The sequence below is a fragment of the Gambusia affinis genome, linkage group LG09, assembly GCF_019740435.1.
Source record: "Gambusia affinis linkage group LG09, SWU_Gaff_1.0, whole genome shotgun sequence".
In the NCBI taxonomy this organism is placed as follows: domain Eukaryota; kingdom Metazoa; phylum Chordata; class Actinopteri; order Cyprinodontiformes; family Poeciliidae; genus Gambusia; species Gambusia affinis.
In genome coordinates this window covers 17,262,884-17,284,157 of record NC_057876.1, presented here as the reverse complement: position 1 = coordinate 17,284,157, position 21,274 = coordinate 17,262,884, and the positions used below count along the sequence as shown (strand labels likewise).

Sequence of the window (21,274 nt, the reverse complement as noted above, 5' to 3'; positions counted from 1 at the left end):
TTCCTGCATTAGTGAGGTGGGAGTTGAGGAGAGGCTGATGGGACGAATTAGTATTTATTAACTGTAGCGAAACATTTCAGGCTGTTTTCAGAGACAGAGTGAGCACCGTTTATTCGACCCCCACTCTTCTCGTCTTCGTTTGACTCGGAGCAGTCCAAGTTAAACATAAGATCCTCAAAGAGACTTTCAGCTAAATCCACACAGAGTGATTCATGTACGAGCAAACAGGGTGGCTGCGGAGTCAAAATGACCTCATTTGCTGCTAAATGGACAGGATGTACTGGCTGCAGTTTGTAGAAGGAATTAAAAAATCATCAGGAACACTGCTATAATATGCACCTATGGCACATGAGAGGCTGCCGTGATGATTCTTACTGCAGGAACGATTTTATTCAGCTGCTCAGCACTACCTTAAAATACTTTCCCTGAAGAAGGTATTCTGAGGTTATCTTTTGGATGTTTCTGCATTTCTTTTGAGCTTTTTTTTCTACCTTTTGTTTGTAGCTAAACACCCTTGTGCGGTATTATTGACTCACCAATGAGAACTGTTAATAGCTGCTTCACACAGGAAACTGGTGAAAGCTGTCAATCCCACAGAGACGGCTGCAGCACAAACCACCAGAGCTGATTGCAACCACTTAAGACGGCCAGCCTCCGGAGACTCCTGTCAGTATTAAGCATGTTGTACTCCTGTATCACATCACACAATCAATGTACAGTGTACAGGAGGTCAGAGGTCAACCAGCTGGACTATTTCAAGATCTTTAAAGTGATTTTGTTTATTTTAATAAATAATAATTATATTTAGAGAACGATTAACATATTTGTAAGATTTCTGTCAAAATATTAAAATAAGGAAAAATGACATGCCAAGAATACATGATTTTGTTTACAGGAAAATCACAATTTACACTGTGCCAGCTTTAAAGTAACAATATTATAGAAGATTTAGATCAAAAAACCTTTGGGAACTAAAGTTAAGTTTAATTTATTGTTTTGAACAGCATTGATGATCTCACAATCTGTCATTACTAATGTTTTATTGTTGTATTGCCCATTCCTCTGAAGTAAATACTCCGATATATTGCAGATAAAGTATATTGAAAATGTGTTGCTCCAAAATAAAAATTAACAGACGAATGCATAAACTCCCTATTAAAGATCCTAAAAGTGACCTAAAGGTGTAAGCAGTGAATGCAGCATCTCCTCAAGCATAAATACGTGATGTATCACATCACAGCCAAACTCAGGTTAGATTGAATTTGCTGTAATTATAAATACATAGTATCAATATAATGGCTTTTATGCCAATGATTTATTACTCTAAAAGTTACTTCTTGTTGGATTGGATGTTGGGTCCTCAAGTTGTGATTTTTTTTCAGTACCAGAAACTGAGAGGTTTAGTAAATATTAGAATACAGCATAATACAAAAATGACTGGTATAATTTTTAAAAGGAGACTATTTAAAATGTAAAAAGCATGTGAGCAGGCACTAGGAATGAGCAAAATGTGATATTATTGCCGTTGTAAAGCAAAAAAAGAAAAGCTGGCGCAGACTTGGACCTTATGAGGTAAAGTTATGTAAGATTTAACTGAAGCAGACACACATAATGCAGGGAAGCAGGGAGGTCTTATGGGTGAGAGCAGCGTTGGCCCAGATCTCGTTGATAAAACTAATCACCTTGTATCAGTATTGACAAAACCAACCCAGATACAAGGGAAGGAATTCAGCTGTCTCAGTGAAGAGGGCAGCACACAATTTAGCCCTGCAGCCCTCCCATTTATCATCCCTTTTAGAGAACACTTTTTCATATTTGACCCCTTTGTGAGTTTTATGTGTGAGTGAACTTAGTTTTCTGTAATATCAATAAAGTATTCATACACTTCACGTAAAAACTACAAGCTTCAATGTTTTATTGGGATTTTATGTGATAGACTAACAAAGTTAATGTTCGGTTGCCTTATGAATAAGTGTGGCATACATTTTGTCTTTGTACCCCTTTACTTTAATGCCCCTAAATAAATTTATTGTACCTAATTACTTTTAGAGATAATCTAATAGAGATGTGGACTCTGTCTCCTATAAGAACAGCTGTTCTTATAGGAGAGTTTGACACGGTTTGTTACAGAACAAACTTCTGACATCAAATATCAAAACCAAGGACAGCAGGCAGATGATGGATAACGTTATGGAGCAGTTTAGAGTCGAATTAGGTTAGAAAACACTTTAAGCTTTGAACACTTTCACCTCACTTCAGGGTTACTACAAGCCACTCCGAGCCGTTTGTTGCGCTACAGCAGTTTGATTGACAGGAGTCAGCATTCATTGATTGGGCCGTTAATTTTGAGTTTATTCTCGAGGAGCTCTAGGAGCACATGCGTCAAATTTTGCAGCTAAATCTCAGTGATTTAGCAGCGCTGCAAGCAACGCGTCTCTATGAAGAAAAGGACCTCAATTAACAAATGAGAAACTGCGGCTCTGGTCAACAATCTGTCAGAGCCACCGTTTTGAACTGACCGGTGGGAAACAATGGAACATGATGTTACTTTGACATGATGTGCATTTTTTAAGGTTTTTTTTAATCAATAAACTTCATGTACAGATACTGGTTTACATCTTCTGGCTGCATTACCTAAATCGTTTAATTTCTACAGTATAGACAGATTTGTAAATATAGCAAAAAATAATCAGCTCATCTGATCTCTTTTTATTTTTTGGACCAGCAACGGGATATGTGAGATCAGGCCCAATAAGACCGAAGTAGAACATTTTACCGCATACATAAACTGCTGTGTGACAGAAACTACCACTGACTGTACCGGGTAGCTGGGTATGTCCTCAATGTACCTGGTTTTTCTTCAGTGGGAAGGGAAGCTGGTTAGAGTTGATCTGAGTTGGATAAATAGAAGCAGCTTTCAGCAGGAAAACAATATTAGACATACAGCCAGACTTACAGTGGAATGGGTTATAGCTAAGCTTTTATTCTTGCCCTAACTTGTACTCAAAGTACAGACATAAATCTAGCTGACAATAGTTGATGTTTACAGACGCTTTTCATTCATTAGTCTATCTGGGTTGTAGCATTACAAAATAGAAAAAAAGGTCACTCGATGCGTCTAGCTCAGAGAATCTTCACAGATGGTGTCAGTGATCTTCTCTCTCTTATGAATGTGTTTCTCAGTAGTGATGGAGTGTAGGGCCGCTCCAGAAAGAGTGGAGAAACAAACCCTTTGTCTCCTGACATTTCCAGCAGTCTGCTTCAAGCCGAAGCCTTCAGTGAACACAAGCCTTCTTTGTCGACTGTCACCACCAATAAAGTCTGCCTGGTGTTTTGCCAAAAATAGATTGCTTGGAGCCCTGGAAGATGGATCCTGCTATAATTTCAACTTGTGGACTGGTAGAAAAGTTTGTTAGATATGAGGCGTTGTAGATCCTGCATTGGCTTGGTGGGATCCTGCCATTATTTCAGCTTGTGCCACCTCAGCATGGAAGTGGCACATCTGATTTCAGGTCAGCTCTGTGGCCCTGATTTAAGCGGATCAATTCATCAAGCTGCACAAACAATGCATTAATCAGGTTATGTGAACATGCAGGCTTGAGTAGTTTATGACAGGGGTTATCAGATCTATTTGCTCAAGGGCCAATATTTTTCACAGCAGACAATGTGGCGAACATCCTTTGATGAGCCTGTCTGTTTTGTTGAATCCGTTTCACTCTGACTGTGTTGTCATGTTTCCTTTGCTCTTATTTTCCACGAAAAATGATTAAAATCACTGGAAATAGATGGAGGAAATTTTCCTTTGAACATTCTGGATACATTTTCAATTTAAGTGCAGAACCTTTTATATTCAATCTCAAATGCGGTTTGCGCTTAAAATTGTCTTCACACTCAGATATTCTCAGCTCTTCCTATAAAAGCTATTTTTCTGCACTCAGGTTTAATCCTTTCTGCACAAAATTTCTCTCCTCCTATTTGCTTCTTTCTTGCACTCAAACCTCCCTGCAAAGGTTAAACCATTACCTCAGGTCTATCCCCTCTGCTCGGCGTCTTGGAGCAAAGGGGAAACTCTGCCTGGTAACCGTCTCGGCCAATAGAATCGCAGCGTGTCGTCGCTGCCTTCTTTTGGGGTTCTCCTGTTTGAGATTCCCTCAATCTTGACTTTAAATAAAAATGGCTGCTCTTGAATTCTGGTAGAATACGTCCTCTATACAAACACTAAAGATGGAACAATAAAAAAATAATGGCATCAAAGTTTATGTTTGACATCAGCAGTGCATGATGTCAAACATGCACTGCTTTTGTTTTGACAGAAACCAGGACACAATAAAGATTTTTGTTTGCTTTAGAGGTTTAGGTTAATCTTACCCAAACACAGGATCTTGATGGACGTATTTTATTTTAGCTAATACAGAAAGCTCAGACAAATAAAAAAATGTACTAAAATCAGGCATGGCAGAACCAGTTGTTCGACCCAAACAGCTTTTCAACCACATTCTCTCAGTGTTTTGAAATGTTACGACTGAACGCTCTGGTTGGCTTACAGTGAATTTATGCCGATTTTAAAGATACTTATGTGCACCCAAATCAATACAAACTTCAATACAAAATGTTAATCGGCTGACAGCTCGGTCAGCTATAACACAGGTTATGGTGGAGTAGAAAAGTAAAGATGTAGCTGACCACTAAAGAAAAATATTGAGCCAAATTATTAGAAATACAGAAACTATACAGAACTGCTGCTGAACACATCGGCATGGACCAGAAATATGTTTGTTTGGAAACACAATTAATTTAGGTATAGAATAACTTTTTTTTTTGTTTCTTGGTTGTAAAAATTGAATAATAACTAAACTGACAAATGGAAGCACAAAGTGTCAGAATAAAGATACTAAAAATAAGGAATTGTGATAAAGTAAATGCACAACTGAATCAAAGGTAGATGTATCCATTAAGTAGAATAAATTTTTTCTGCTGTTTTACCAAGCAGGCAAGTGAAACTAGTAGATTATATATAAAAATTTTAAATAAATGAGAGTTTAATTCTGCTCTACTTATTGCTCTCTTTTGCTCTCTACTGTATCATGTTAATGTGGGAGAAATTATGTTTGGTTGGTCCACCTTTACCTTTATCTTGTTTAAGCTTCATAAAATAAAAAGGTTCTTGATTTTAAAAAAATTATGAAAAATTCAGGCTTTCAGCTCCTCCTTGTTGAATAATAGCAGGATTTCTTTGTAAAAGAAGAATTGTGTTGTGCATCTGAAGCGTCCTTATAAAGGCCAACTTTGTTCATGTTGAGGCCTGAACTTTCTCATGAATATTATCTGTATGAGAGCGTAATTCATTCACTGCAGTCATAATTCTGCTCTGAGCGACGATACAACTGACTCATTCATCAGATTGTGTGTATTCTAGAAAAAACTTAATACTTTGTGGGCCAAATTGGATGAGCTTGTGCACTGGCATCTGCCCGGGGACCAGTTTAGTATCACTGCTTCATGCTCATATAACTAAAAGATGTCATTAAAATCAAAATCTTTATCTGCATTAAAGCTGTAGTATATAACTTCTACGGAAAACTGTCACCATGCCCTGACAGTAAAATATGAGGCTGATAATCTGTGAAAGGATCAATCTACCCTCTCCTCCCAGAACTACTATTCCCGGTCAGAAATAAACAATCAGAGCCAGGAGGAAGATCTTTCTGCTATCAGTAACGTGTATGCGCTGCTCAATGATGGATAAGCAACATTACTGTTGAAGGAAAACTGTTTATGTTTAGTCATCGGTGGATTTGCTAAAACCAGAGCATTTTTTGGCAGGCTCTGTTGTGTTGAACTAGCTGTAGCATATAGCAGGAGGATGTGAGCAGCACATACACAAGGATGATTGACGGAGCTAAGACCCTCCTCTTGACTCTGATTGGTTGTTTCTGACCAAGATGTATATTTATATTGCTGACAGCTCGATGAATTTTACAGATTACATCTCATCTTATATACTGTCACAAAACAGTGATATTGCTTTGACAAATATGTAAAAAATAATTTTAAAAAATTCAATAAAAGTTAAATACCGCAGCTTTAACATGCCTGTTTTGATTTGCTTTTTAATTAGATTATTCCAGTGAATAATGTCCAGTTGGAGCTGGTATACTCTGATAAACCATCGCTCAGTAATACAGTAATACATCATAATAACACATAAGTAACACTGTATGTGTTACTTCAAATGAAAAACAAAAGTGTGCTTAATTCCCTTTTATTTTACTTTGGTCTCTGCTTTTTTTGTATTTTTCTCTTCCTCCCAGCTGAATATTTTTACATCTGCTGCTTTCCCTCAAGTCTCCCTCTCTCCCTCTTATCACACTTGTTCTGTTTCACAGTCGGGCTGCGTCAAAGTTGCCGTGTCCAAATACACACAGAAACCCACGGAAAACTCAGCCTGAAAAGTTACACACTCTCATCGACATGCGGTGTTTCACACACACACACACACACACACACATCGGAGCTTGGTTTGGTGGACCCTGAGGAGGGTAGCCAGTGTTCAGAGCTCGTCTGTCACGCCCCCGCTCCTGTGCTTCGCTCACTGTGCAGCCTTAGTTTGACACGGCACAGCATGACAAGGCACACCACGGCTCGGCACTGCATGCAAGATGCCAACCTAACACAATAACGTTGAGATAACATCAGACCCCTGCCTGGAGCTACTCGCACACCGCTGCAACAGCTGGTCTGTATACAGTCAGACGGAGATGAGCACCGCGGGCCGACATGCTGAGCTGTGACATATGGATGGGTGTTACAGGACTATTTTCACGAAGCGCTGACAAGTCTCCCAATGCAGTGACAGCGCCGCTACTGACAGATGTGTTTTATTCTTGGCTAATTACGAATTGTTTACACCACACTCTGACTTTAGATCTTTTTCAACACAAAAGCAGAGTCTTTAACATCTTGGCACAAAGCAGATGCTGCGGATGATTAAAAAAAACTGGATGGCTGGTTAACTTTTTGATGCAGTTTAAAGTCTATCCACTGCAAACAGTTTACAGAACTAACCTCTGTGTTGCAATTTAACAACACAGTAGAGGTGAAATGTTGTGACCTCACTGGTCAGTGATCAAGGCTGAACAGACGTTTCACAGTGACGACTGTAACACGGGTGGCTGCTGCAGCACCATGAAGAATTGAGAGAAAAGCTGCAACATGTTTGACTTGTTGTTCTCCAGCCTCCTGCTACGGTGGCTCAGGAGGTTAATGGAGCAGGTTTAAAATACAAAGAAGCCACAAGTCCTCCACAGAGCTACCTAGCTACAGTAGGTTTGATTCCCAGCACATTGTTTTTTTCTGGCTGCCAGGCAGAGATAACGGCAAGCAGTGTTGCAAAATCCTAAAAAATTCTAAGATTAATAAAAATTGTTCAGAAGTTTGTGAATGTATTCAGAAATTGTCTTTCTGAAGGTGATCTGTGGTGATGTTTCTGTGTTTTGAACAAGATTTTTGTGTCAACCAGTGCAGCTGTCGTCTATTCTCATATTTTGCTTTCAGTCTTCCTTGTATCCAAAATGCCAATATTACCTTTTTTACAGCTGCGTCAGTCATTTGAAACCGTTAAAAAAACATCCTTCAATCAGTTGTTTCCAATATTGATAAAACAAATGTTATTTCTGATAAATTGCTAGTGCTCTTGCTGCAGGAGTAGTCTTTTTTTTTAACTACACAAACTGCCTGAAACACAATTTTCCAAGGACATAATTTCCAGGCTTTTTCGTTCCTCAATTTCCTTTCATCTCTGCTCTGCTGAGGACACAAAACACACAGAAATTCTGCTGAGGTTCCTCGTTATGCTGAGTTAGAAAACCATTACGAATCAAATTGAATTTTGCAATTTTTTTCAGCACTGTGTTCAATTGTGATTGCTATTTATACACAGTCCGAGCAAAAACCAGCCATATCACAGGACAATTTGCGTTAATTAAAAGACTCTGTGAAACTTAAAGCGTTTTAATCAGTAAATAACAAAAATATCTAGTTAAATGGATGGGCAAATATTGGATCTATTTGTAGGAACTTTGATGATAAAACTGCTTAGATCATGTGTGTGAGAGTATTGACTTTAGAGGATGCAAGGAAGTCAACATCCAACTTGAAGCGTAATTGGCTCTGCTGTAAAATTGCTTTTGTTGCTTCATTGCCCTTCTGGAAATGAACACAGTCACGGCCTTTAGATGTGGCGGGGATCAGAAATAGACGCTCATTTCTAAGTGTTATGTAGATTTATGATAATTTAATTAATAATGGCTAATTGACCAAAAACTCAGATCAGCTGAGTCTTTAATAACACATTAAATCAAGTAATTACCGAAGGCAGGAGCCCTGAAATCCATTCAAGACCCTCGCATACAAGGAGCGATGTGGTTCGACTTGAGCAGGAGTCTTTAGACGACACAAACTCCCATCCATCCCAACAAATGCACACATCATCCAGGTCCAATTCCCACTAAGCAGGGGCTCCGGTGAACATGCCCGCTGGACATGAAACAAAGGTTGAGCTCCTGTAAGCAGTCAGATTTCAGCGGATTCACAGAAGCAGACCAGCTGCCTGAGCCTCCTATTGTCTGTGTTTGCAGTGGACGGAGCCATCCACCGGGCTGCGGGTCCGCTGCTCAAGAACGAGTGCGCTTCTCTCCACGGCTGCGAGACGGGGGAGGCCAAGATCACCTGTGGCTACGGCCTCCCGGCAAAGTGTGAGTGTAAAGTGTTATGCGTGTTTGTGTAGCTCTCAGCAGCTTGAGTGAGGCGGCTCGGTGTGGTGCTGCTGGACCACATCCAGGTGTGAATGTGTGGGAAAGGGTGACAATGATGTAAGGTGGCTGCAGCAGAGAGGAAGCTGCACTGTTCAATTTCCTGTAAAGACTCGAGAAGAGCAGAGAATGTTTTCAAAAAGCAAAGTTTGGGGTTTATTTAATGTCACAATTAGGCTTGAGATTCATATTGTATGACTAAAATATCACAGTATCATTATAGTTTAAACAAAACGTAAACCAATAAGGTCGAATATGGTCAAATTTGTTTTATTACAAGAAGAGTTATTCCGTATTTTAGCTTTCATAGCTATAATAATGTTTATTTATTGTAATTATTTGTAATTTACAACTTTATCATTTAAAAACAACTTTTAAGATCTGTTGCTCGGAATATATTAACATTTTGCTGTTCTGCTCTTTATCATGTAATTGTAGCAAGCTAATGCTGTCTGTTTAGTTAGCTGGGCTATCTGCTCCGGTAGAAGCTCTGTGTATTGATGATTGTAGTAAAACTATAACTTTGTTCAGCACTTTTTTTGTTCAACAATCTTAACTAATCTTTATCTGGACCAAAGATGTGAATTGAGACCCAATTAGGACAAACTTTAGTCTTATTCTGAAAAGAATCAGAAAATTTAAAATTCAGAGTTTTTTTTCCTTCAAATATAACAATATAATCTGAAAGCTGGGCTCAGACCTCTAAACTGCACCAGGTTTCTCTTGTCTTTGGATGTGAGTCTGATAACGGGAGGAAAATATAACAAATTATTAGAAAGACAGAAGCTATACAGAACTGCTGCTGAATTCATCTGCATGGACCAGATCGTTGTTTACAATGTAAAATATATTATTTTATATGAATCTGATCCATCTTTGCTTTGAAACACAATTTATTTGGGTAGACAATAATATTTTATTTGTCTTGTAGTCGTAAAAAACCTCAAACAGAGAAAGAAGCTGCAGGTAGTTCTTTATCATCACTTAGCAGATAAGCAGCAAAACTAACAGCACTAATCTTATCTTTTTTTTAGTAAGCAAGTTTAAACAGAAACATAATTTTATTAAAGAAGGAAACCAGCCCTGTAATACTTCAAGGAGGGCTACAATTAAAAAAGCAACATCAAGAGCAGCATGTCTGTCAAAATTTCATCTAATTAGCTAAAAATAAGCTTTGAGCCATTTGAGTGGAGACAGCAGGTGAGAATCAAACTGATGTAAGTAAGCCGGCAATTTCCATTTTGAATAGAATAACTGATTCACAGATTGAGGATCTTCATGTCGCTAAAAACTGTTTCATAGAAAGGATTAACGAGAACAGGTCCTGAACTGTGAACATGAATAATTCAGTTTTAATGATGTGAACAGAACCTGGAACCGGTTCCTCATTGAGAGGAACTGGCACAAAACTGGTGTTGCTTCTTCAGTTTTCACACCATCTCTACCATTTTCTTATTATTTATATATTCTTTATCATCAGAAATGTTTCCAAACAGATTAAACTATCTTTGTTGTAAGTGGGAAGAAGTGTAGCAGCCTTCTTTCAGTGAGCTGACCAGCAGTGCACAGCAGCAGGTGGGGAATTGGCTCCATGTAGCTGATTGCTTTAACCTGGTGTTCAAACTCACTTTAAAGGGTTGAGCTGGTAAGATGGAAAATATTTGTGCTTAAAAGTAAAGCAATTTAAAATGTTGGTGTCACATCATGCTGGGAACGTCTCGTCTTCTTCTAGATACATTTCAAAGTGTTTTCCTTTACAGTTGAAGTAGATCCTTTTCAGCACCAGCAGGCTGTAGTACATTTACAACAATAACACTCTCTTTCCATTTGTATATCAGTAAATGGCATCGCTCCAAAGTGTGTAGAAAATGACAGAAGTGAAGCATCTACATGATAGTAAATATTTTACTGAGTGTTTTAGTGACAGAAGAAACGTCTCTTTCAATTTTCCTTATGTGACTGAAAATAGGAAAACTTTTAGACTTAAAAAACTGTCAAATGTAATATTTATCTCTTCGTTTATCTGCTGATTGAAAATGTTGTCGTCCCTGTTGGGTCTTGTGTTGCTCACCCTTAAATATTTGGTCACTGATTATTCAATAATTAATATTATTAGCGTTTATTTTGCCAATCACACTAGTTTAAAGGCTGATTTTTCCTAAAGGTGGTTTAAATTACAGTTCATTAGGGTGTGCTGTGGTGGCGTAGGGGATAGCTCGACCCACGTATGGAGGCCTTCAGTCCTCGACGCGGCCGTCGCGGGTTCGATTCCCCGACCCGGCGACATTTGCCGCATGTCTTCCCCTCGTTCCTGTCAGCCTACTTTCATATAAGGGACACTAGAGCCCACAAAAAGACCCCCTGGTGGGAAAAAAATAAATAAATAAATAAATAAATTGCATTTCATTTAGAATAAATTAAAGAAAGATAAACACATTATCAATGTTTAAATCAATTGAATTATATCTTTTAAAAATTGCATAATCCACAATCCAATCACTGCTCCAACTTGACATCCTGTTGCTTGCAAATCTTAAAAGTGCATTACATAAAATGTTGAAATAGCATCAATAAAACGTCTTTAAGGTAAGGTAACTTTATTTATATAGCACAGTTTCAGCAACAAGGCAGTTCAAAGTGCTTTACATGAATTAAAAGGAAATACAAACCAAACAGTAAACCAAAGGAAAGAGCAAAGGTGAACTAGTTTCATGTTTGCCCTATTGAAACTTATATTTTTAATAAAACCACTGTAGTCCCCATTGTGATTTAAGTGAACCCTATATTGTTTGCTGCTAGCATGCATCCAGCTACACTAGCTGGTTTATCTATATTTCATCAGAATGGAGACATCTTGAAACAACTACCTCTGTAAAATGGCTGACCTGCTGATCAAATGGAACAATTAAATTCAGTACAATCAGACCAATAAAGAAACACTTAAAACCTGCTGCGTTTTACAGACTCTCTCTCTGAGTTGCTGTAAATATTTGATGCTGAGGACATAAAACAGAAGTAGCCTAAGAGAATAGCCATGTCCGTAGATCATGTTTAGTTAAATTGCACCTCTCAGAGGTTTTGGCTGAATAGGAAAGGAGAAATGGTCCACTGTAATAAGAAATGTATAAATAATTTAACAAATTAAATCATTATCTTACCATTTTCAATCCTCGGAAAATAACTGATTGTTCTGCTATTATGCGCTTACAAAACTTGTTTTGTTAAGCCTCATAATCTAGACTTAACTTATTTGTGTTTGCTTTAGGTAGATCCATCCATTAATTGTCTATATCTTGAAAGGTCCAAGGGGAACTTTTGACATGATCCAGTTAATCTATCAGTCATTTTAGTACTGGAGGAAGTTGGAGTACCCAGAGAGAACCCAGGGCTTCACCGAGAGAAAATCAAAACACAGAAACAGAGAAAAACAATCATCTGGAGCCAGACATGACTTCATCAAACGAGTCGAATATTTAGGGATTTTATGCAAAAGCAACTTTTTTGAGCAGAGAGGAGAAGCGCTCCATTCTGTTTCCACATTGCAATCAAATCATGCATTTAGAGAGCTGTTGCTGATCCCAATCTGGATTACAAAACAGGATGTAAAATGATGTAAACATAACTTTTGATGCAGCTTTATGTTTTGTTTCCTTAAATTATAAAATCTGCTAACCAACTATAAGTACTCTTTAATTTCTTTAATGGTGTGGAAAACTTTCCCATTAAATATCAGGAAGGTAAAAATAACTTTTAGCTTGTCAATTTGTGCCAAAATGTCAATGAAATAGATAGATAGTTCATGTTTTGAACTAGTTCTTGTTAACTTGTTTAGCTCTGACTCAGAGTTGAACCAGAGGACAGAATGACTTCCATCAGGAGGTTCGGTCAAATTTTCATATCCCTAATTCAGACTTTTGTAGTAGAAATCAGCGAGAACTGATCCCATATCAGCTTAAAGAAGAGTGGCCCATTTCTCATTTGCTGTTTAAATTGAATTGTAGGATAGGAAGAGAGGGAGGGGCAGCATTGGATCACTCTAGAAATGTGATTCAGCTTTATTGTAATATTTTAACCCTACTCCTTATTGCTTCACAGTAAGTGGTAGTTTTAACATGGGACAATGGCATCAAACCTTTACTCCTCATAAAAAAAATTACCAAACAATAAATAGTGATAAGGATATCAGCCATTTAGACTCTGAATACCAGGATTATTTTTCCTAATTAGACACTGAAAGCAGAAGTGCGCTGATTCTCATCTCAGACTTCAAAGTTTGTTTCACAGCTTCAGGGCAGTGCTGCTTAGTATGTAGAGAAAATTCAATAAAACCATTTGTGGCTTCAGAGAGCTGCACAAAATCTGATAAAATCGCCCTGAGTAATGACATCACTTGAGTCAGCATTAGATGCAGCAGACGAGAAAAAAACTCAGCTGTGGGATTGTAAAGAATGATGGCACTAATAGGTATTGCAATAATGTGGGAGCCAAGTTTGTACAGTGTTATGGCCACCTAGGTGTGTGTGTAGGTATGAGTGCAGCGGAGATGAAAGCAACAAGGAAGCTGTGTAATATCAGCTTCTGGTCCCATGGAGATTTTATATTCACAGTAGCAGAGAGGAGACAAAAAGAGCGAGAGAATCGCTGATAAAGGCGAGCTTAAAGCAGAAAGGAGAACATGAGTAGAAGTGAGAGATAAGGGGGGAGCGGTGCAGAGGAGAAACGAAACAGTAGCAGCAGCATCGTGGGGGAGATCAGGGATGAGAGGGAAGCTGAATGCAGGGGGGAATTATGGGGAGATGGGTTCTTACACTTCCTGTTCCTCTTTGTTGGTTAGCTTGTGTAACTTTGAGAGACTTAGCTGTAGTTTGTGTGTCTGTGAAATGATACTGCTGCTGATCACTGTGGGCCTTTGTCTGGCTCCAGTCTGCTGCTTTTTTAGCGTGTGCGTGTTGTGCGCACAGTAAGGACGGCGGCGTATCAGTGGAGACGGCGAGAGCAGCCTGTCAGGTCCTATCACTCTGGTACCTGTAACTCTGTCAGCATGAGATCTGGATGACTGACAGCTTTCTGACTCACTGACTGACTGTGTGTGGGTGTCTGCACGAGCCTCTCTACAGCGCACTCATGCTTGCACGACCATTACCCAGCATGTGGCATGAAGGCTGGCTCTCCCTCCTAGCAGACAAAATATTAAGTCCCGAGAATAATTCAACATCTGTCTGCTTCAGTGCTTAAACACTCACAACAGGGCTTGATTACCTCTCTGCAGGTGGGGGGAGAGAGGCAAGACAGCAGCAAGAGAAGGAGGGATGACAAAGCTAGCAAGAAAACTAAAGCGTGAGCGAGGCAGAGCCCTGGAAAAGGGCGAGAAATGAAATGAAACTCGACAGGAGAGGGGTGGATTGGCTGAGAGACGGGTCCAATCTCATGGACCGACACTTTGATCTTGATTTGTACGGGCTTGCCACCAGATGTTGGATTTCAGGAGCATCTGACTCACAAGTTGCCAGATATCCAAGGGACGAGCTGTCAGCCCTCCACACAGACCATCCATGATGATCCTGCTGCCACTTAGCCAGCAGCATCCCTTTATCGTAACCTAGCAACACCCAAAGTTCACATGCAGGGTTGGGATGTTTACAAATGACAGCTCAAACATTTCAGCTACACCCATTTGTGTTTTAAACAACAAAATCAGCTGCATCTCAATATGTACAGTCAGCAATTCAAAAGGGAATCACACAGAGGGATATATTTCAATGTTTATATCAGATTAGTTTGACGTTTGTAGCTTAAATCTAATGAAAATGCAGTTTATTACATAGCACCAATTTACAACACATGTAATCAACAAAAAACCATTTCAATTCAGTCATACATACATTCCAGTTGATCTGAGTTATTCAACAGTATGGTAAGCTCAGCTTATTATTCAAATTAGTTTAACAAGTTTAGATCTAAAGAAACTTTTTTCTGCAACAGCAGATTGCATCGAGCCTGGACTTGCAGCATTAAAGTACATTTACTGTACAAGGAAATCTTGTTTTATTGGCCTTTTCTGTCAGTTTAACTTTCTGAAAAAAACAAAATGTTGGGTTTTGTCAGCTTTAAGCCACAATAATCCGAATTTTACAGAAATATAATCAGCTTAAAATCTATTGCTCTTTTTGTAACGATCCTCTATACAAGTTTTCAATAAAATTGATGAAATTAGTGAACTCCTCCTTGCTGTTCTGATTCATTGAGAAGCACCTGTAAGGGAGGTTAAGTTGTTATTCAGTTTGTTGCTCATCTTTCTGTCTGATGATTGCCACAGGTCGCTCACGCACACAGGAGAACCGCTCTGTGTGTTTGGCAGTTGTCAAACAAGGGAACATCGGCCAACTCGTTGTTAACCGAGCGCACCAGAGCTCACCTGTGTACCGATAAGCCTCGAACCCTGCCAACTAGCTCCCAGCTGGCCGTGTTCCCCTGCTAAACGTCCTGAGACGCAACACTGCTGAGGAAAAATGTAGGAGGGCAGGTCAAGAGAGAATGGAGGAGGTCAGAGCCATAAATGTTTTCTCTTTCCAGTTAAAACACCACTCTGTGCAGAACCTCTTACTCTTATCCCTACGGGTCTTTGGCTTGCTTTAATATTTTAAATATTAGCTGCAAGACTCACCATGTCTTCACTTATCTACACAAACAGGCATGAGGCAAAACTGTTAACTGAAGCTGCCATTCAGACTTTCACTATTTAAAAAGTACAGACAAATTCAAATTGTTCTTATTTTAAAATCTCAAAACTTTGATAAAGGAGATTATAAGCTCATTATTTAGTACGTTTTGGTTATTTTAATTAAATTCCTGATGCATTGTGCATGTTTGAAAGGTTTGTAATTCTGACTTTCGTTTCTAATCAAAGTCAGAGCAAAATAGAAAGACAAAAGAGTGGCAGCAAAAAGATTTTTTATGAATAAAACATGCAAACTGGCACCAAAACTACAAGAAGAATCTGAGTCGATGGACAGTTCAGAGATTAACACAAAAACCTGTCACATGCAGAGCTTGCATCGTTCTGATCTAACCAGCTGCACAGGTGTCATGGTCCTGCTTAATTGATAACCTGGACACACTAAATGAGGATTGAATTTTAATACTAATAGAAAAAATCTGTTTACTTCCTGTCATTGTTCCACTGAGCTCAGGTTTGCCTCCCATCTGAACCTGTCTTTGGTTCTGATCTGGAACTCTGTAGTCTTGGTTCTGTTCTCCATGTTATCATAACTAATGAGGCAGCGGCTTCAGATCAGCTCAGGTTCTCCAAGCCTCTGCCAGCCGGGCCACTTGGGGAGAGACACAGAAACTTTCACTTCCTCACTGTGATGCCACCTTCAAAGTTGTCAGCCGTTTTTAGCAGGCGCTTGTTTAAACTTCTCCAGCAGGTGCTGAGCAGCATTAACATTCATGAGGGGAAGTCAAGAATTTAAAACCGACATTGGCTCGTTTAGCTCTGTCTTTCAGCTACAAATGCTGCAGATAGAAATGTCTGTCTACAAAGTCCTGTAAAGTCCTCATCAGCTAGTCTGTACCCGTCTTTTCTGCTGTTTGGCGCTCAGCAGCTGGCACCGTGGGTTCTTCCAGAAAAAGACCAAATCAGGCTGCTGCAGCTGAAGATTGATTCAAGAGTTGGGAATCCACCAAACTGATGAAGACACAGTCGTTAGCTGAAGGATATTGAGAGTTGTGAGTGGAGAGAGGAGCGGCTGTCAATACTGTCTTTGAGTTCGTCACTCAGCCGAACTCATCCGATGCCTTCCCAATAAAGTTAATCATGTGTGCGCGCTCTGTGGCTGTTTGGACTTTCTTTACATTACCACAGAATAGCAGAATATTCAAGCTTTAATGATGAGGACAGCTAGCAGTTACGGGAGCTTGAAGATCTCTGTGAAACTATAAACAAGCACTCAGATTGGGTTTATTGCATTTTCATATCGTCTTTTGTGCTCCAGTGCTGCTCAATCTCAGGTGGGTTTCGTCTCGGTCCCCTCCATCTGCTTCTCCATCTCGTTCTGCCCGTAGGGTCTGGCTTTTAGCACAGCTGAATAATATATTCTCATTTATGTATTTTCCTGTTTTTGTTGTCAGAAAACATAACGAGTACGAAATGACACAAATGTGACCCATTAAGACTTTAACGTTAACCAAGCGTCACTCGAGAGCTCTTTCCCGCCTTCTGCTCTGCACTGCTTGGTTTTATGGGCACCACAGCAGCCCGACAAAAATCACCGCTGGCATAGTTAAAAACAACAGCTGTGGTTTGAGTTAGGCTTTATTTAAATGTAAAATGATCACTCCGAGGAAGTTAAAACCCAAACAGTGTCTTTGTAAGGTCTTCATTCGCTGCCCTGCTGTGGTAGCTGAACACGCAGCGCTGCTCCTGTCGGCGGCTCGTCTCAAAAGCAGTAGGTGCTTCTAAACTGAGCAATTTTCTTTTTGCATTCATGCTGCAGAGAGAAACTCCAGACCACATGTAGGAGCTAAAATGAAATTGCATTTCAATTCCTATGTCATGTAGAGCCTGATTGAACGGCACACTTTGCTTTTTTGATCTGTTCCATTTAAACTAGTTTTTGTTGAGATGCATCAGAAAAGTCAGCAGGAGATGAGAGTTGGACTTGACAAACCCTGATTGGTGATCAGCCAGAAACTAAAAATCTAAACTTTTTTCCAACTCTAACTCACACTGTTAACACTCTTCAGCGATGAAGTTGAGTGGAGATAACTTGTCTGTTTCCAATATTAGTGAAATAAAAGAATGAGGACACACATAAACTGTAAAGAAACATCTATAAAGAAAATTATATTTTTCCCTGATGTTTGACAGCTGCTCTTATAAGCTGTCAACTGTTGAACTTGAGCAAAGAAGTTCATGTAACAAAATTTTTATGTAGATTTTCCCCCATTTTCCCCATTTGACAATACTAAGGGCTTCTTCCTAGTCGGCCATGTTTGTTTACTCTGAACTCACGAGATTTGTTGGTGAGTGATAATGGTTTGTGTAGAGTGTTGCATCTAAGGCCAAACCTGTTACACCTATGAATTTTCTTCATGGTATCGCTCAGGTTACTGTGTGAACCAAGCATTACATGATCTCCATTTGTTATTGTTATGATGCCAATAGCTGGTTTATGCATTTAAGTGTCACTTAATTGTTTAAATACTTATACTGAAAAGTCCAAGAACAACCTGGAACTACGATCATGATCACATAGTAAGAGTGAAACAGGAGACGATTCAGAAAAGGAAAAGGCTGCTCATTTTGAGAATACTTGATAGTTCACAAAGCGATTTGCTGAAGCTGAGAAAGTTTGAGCTTCTCGTCTGATTCTGACAGGAAACATGTTGATTCAAAGTGTGACTCGGTTTTATTGTTGCACCTCTAACACAGTGTCTCTGAATAAGTTTTGACTTTATAGAAGGGATGAGAATATCACACAGGAAACTTCTCCCTTACTAACAGAGGAAGTTGCCGCCCAATAAAGATGTTGTGCTTAAATCAGAGCTGCAGGGCGTTTGTTTCATATTCATGTATTTATTTATGCCGTTTTATGTTTTATTCTCCTGTAATTTTAGCCTAAAATATTCGTAGTTGTCGGCTTACATTGTTGCTGTTTTTCTGGGCTGTGATAAAATATTTACTGTAAAAAAAAAAAAAAAAAACTGCTGACAAGAAAGTAAATGTTTGATCACTTTTACTTTTTGGTCTACCCAGGAATATTTGTTATTCATATTCAGATTTCTAAACATATGAGAAAATGTGCCTCACATTAGTGTATGAATATGTTGACATTATAGAAAAAAAAGTCATATGTATTTAAATATTTGTCCTATTTTTTATTTTTTTAAATGCTACAAGTGTCTCTTACACACAAACAGGAGTCTGTGGTTATTTAGAGGAAACCATATTTGTTTGCAGTTTATTAGCAAAAACATTGATCTGTGATATATTTGTTACAATCGGAGTGTCTTGAATCTTCCTGGGCAGGAGAGCTATCTGCACATTAATGTGGTGTAAAAATCTATTGAACAGCATTTGTAGAGCCACTGTATTTTTTACTAATAAAAAATAGACTCACTTAGACTCAAATTGTTCCTCTGTGCCACACATTCGAGTTTTCAGCAGATTTCCTCTATTCTGACGAATAGAGAATGAATATAAATGACCAAACCAACCCAATGAAGTTGTTTTTCTTTTAGTAAAACATATATGCAGACATATCATATCTAATTCTTCTCAACTTTCATAAAAAAACATTAGATGGTGGGATTTCAACACATATCAGGGCATTGAACCAATAATCTTTTGCTGTTGTTTTGTACGAGCTAAGCAAACACTAATTGTGCAAAGTTTGCACATTTTACTGTGACGTGGTGAAACGTTTTGGAATTTCTTGAACATTTTTACTCTGTTTATTTTTCAGAAGCTTCATTATTGGATGATGTAGTGTTTATATTTCTGTGTGATTAACTTTTCAAAGTTTAAGAGCTCTAAACTTCATGATTCCTGAGCGCTCATAATTATGCCACTAAACCCCAATTTAGAAAATAAATGAAGGATTTCTTAAAATCCAATGCATTTGTTAGAGATACAGACTTAAAAAGAGCTGAATAACACTTGTACTTAATGATTTCCTTATGGAGATTAAAGGATAATAATATTCAAATATGAGACAAAAATCCGAAACCATCCTTCTTGGTTAATGATTTCTTCTTGGATTTCTTTCACCATGCTAAATCCTACGTCTCTTCACTTTCTCAGCTTTTCGGAAAGTTCTTTTTTTTTTTTTCCTTGTATTTCTTTGGTTTGTTTCATCTGTCACATACTGTGTGTTTTTGCACTGTCGTGCATTACGAGGGAATCGGTAGAAAGTGAAATATACTGTTTGGGGAGCGTGGGACTCGCACAGTTGGGGGCGGGGAACGCAGACGGCGCTGGAGAGGCTCAGATAGTAAAAGTGCTGCAGGAAATAGAGAGGCACAAATCAAGAAAGATATCACTCTGTCAGAAACTGCCTGTTATTCTCTCCTCTCATCCCTCCCTGCCTTCAGTCTCCCAGTGCCTGTTCCCTTTGTGGCCAATTAACACTAATTAAAAATCCTCACTGCAGCTCTCCTGGACTCCTCTACCTCCTCCGTCTCGTTCTTTTTTTTTCTCCGCCCGTCACCTCATCACTCTCGTGTCTCTGACATGGTAGTTCTGCCTGTCATGATCAACAGCTTAAGCACCTTGCTTGCCCCTGCTCTAGTCATCTTCATCCCAACCTTTGTACCTTTTCACTTCCTCCTCCGTTATCCCCACCCAGTCTTTCTCACTCCTAAATTTGGTTCCACTAGAATCTTACTCCAGCTTTCGTTTTTTTTTCTCACCTCCTCCCCGCTCCTCCTCCGTTCATCATCAGCACCGAGATTTCTTCAGTACTGCCAAGAGACTTGACAAGGCTCTCGGCTAAAGACTGTAGCACTCAGACTGTGATAACTCGCTAGCTGAGGAGTTTTTTTTTTCTCTTTTTCTCAAGGTTGTCGACATCTTTGCTTCTTCCTGCCACGGCGTCAGCAGCGCGATCCTCATAAGTGTTAAAAAGCTTCATCAAAACTGCTGCTGCTGATGAGGAGGAGCGCTATGATGATGATCACAGCAGCAGCAGCCCGGGTGTTAATTCATTCAGTTAATTCATTTGCCTTGAAGGAGGAAAGGGGATCAAAAAAAAACACCCGTCAGTGTTGCTTGGCTCAGGGAAAAGGAGTTGAAGAGGAGTGGGAGTGAGAGTGAGGAAAGAATGTCTTTGCTGCTGCTCTCTGATGAAGAAAATTATGTCCGCTCCTTTCTGGCATCTGCATCTTGTTCCTCTCTTTTCCGTCCTCTTATTTAGAGTGATTGCCCCTGTGTCTCTTTCATGGAAAGGTGCAAAGAGATAAGGAGGGCCACATGGGCCCCTGTAAGACTTGAGCCGTCCTTTTGTCCTAAAACCCGGGCCTGGATTTAAGAGCTGTGTGTGCTTGGCTGAGCACAAACTGAGGCCAGGCTCACAAAGGACCTGGCTAGCCTTTTTCCTGCCTTCTGCTTTAAAAGGCAGATAAAGAAAGGCGAGGGACAGATGGAGGTATGAGAAGCGGGAGGAGAGAGAAAGGGGAAGAGAGGGGGAGGAGATGGACGTATGGCCGGTGTCTAAGTATGAAAAGCAGGAGCAGCGACTCGTGGCATCCCAGGTAAGAATAGTGGGAGGCCGATGGAGAGATGGAGGGTGGGACGGCGTCAGAGAGAAGGGAGGGTGACAATAAGCAGGGAGAAAAGCTGAAACGGCAAGCAGAATGAGTGGGAATGACCGGATGGCACTTTGTCAAGTTTTTCCGAGGTCTACGCCAGTGAAACGCCCAGTTGTGACAAAGACTAGACACACATTCAGTCTCCTGCTGCCTCT

At 39.5% G+C, this 21,274-nt stretch overlaps 1 protein-coding gene across 2 annotated transcripts in view; it reads left to right on the top strand.

Annotated features, from left to right (window-relative positions):
* macrod1 (mono-ADP ribosylhydrolase 1) overlaps positions 1-21,274 on the top strand; it is a 184,709-nt gene that overhangs the window by 116,703 nt on the left and 46,732 nt on the right. For both annotated transcript variants that reach the window (XM_044126987.1, XM_044126988.1), the window contains exon 5: positions 8,637-8,753. In XM_044126987.1, the coding sequence (XP_043982922.1) occupies positions 8,637-8,753 (117 nt within the window). The remainder of the gene's footprint in view (positions 1-8,636; positions 8,754-21,274) is intronic.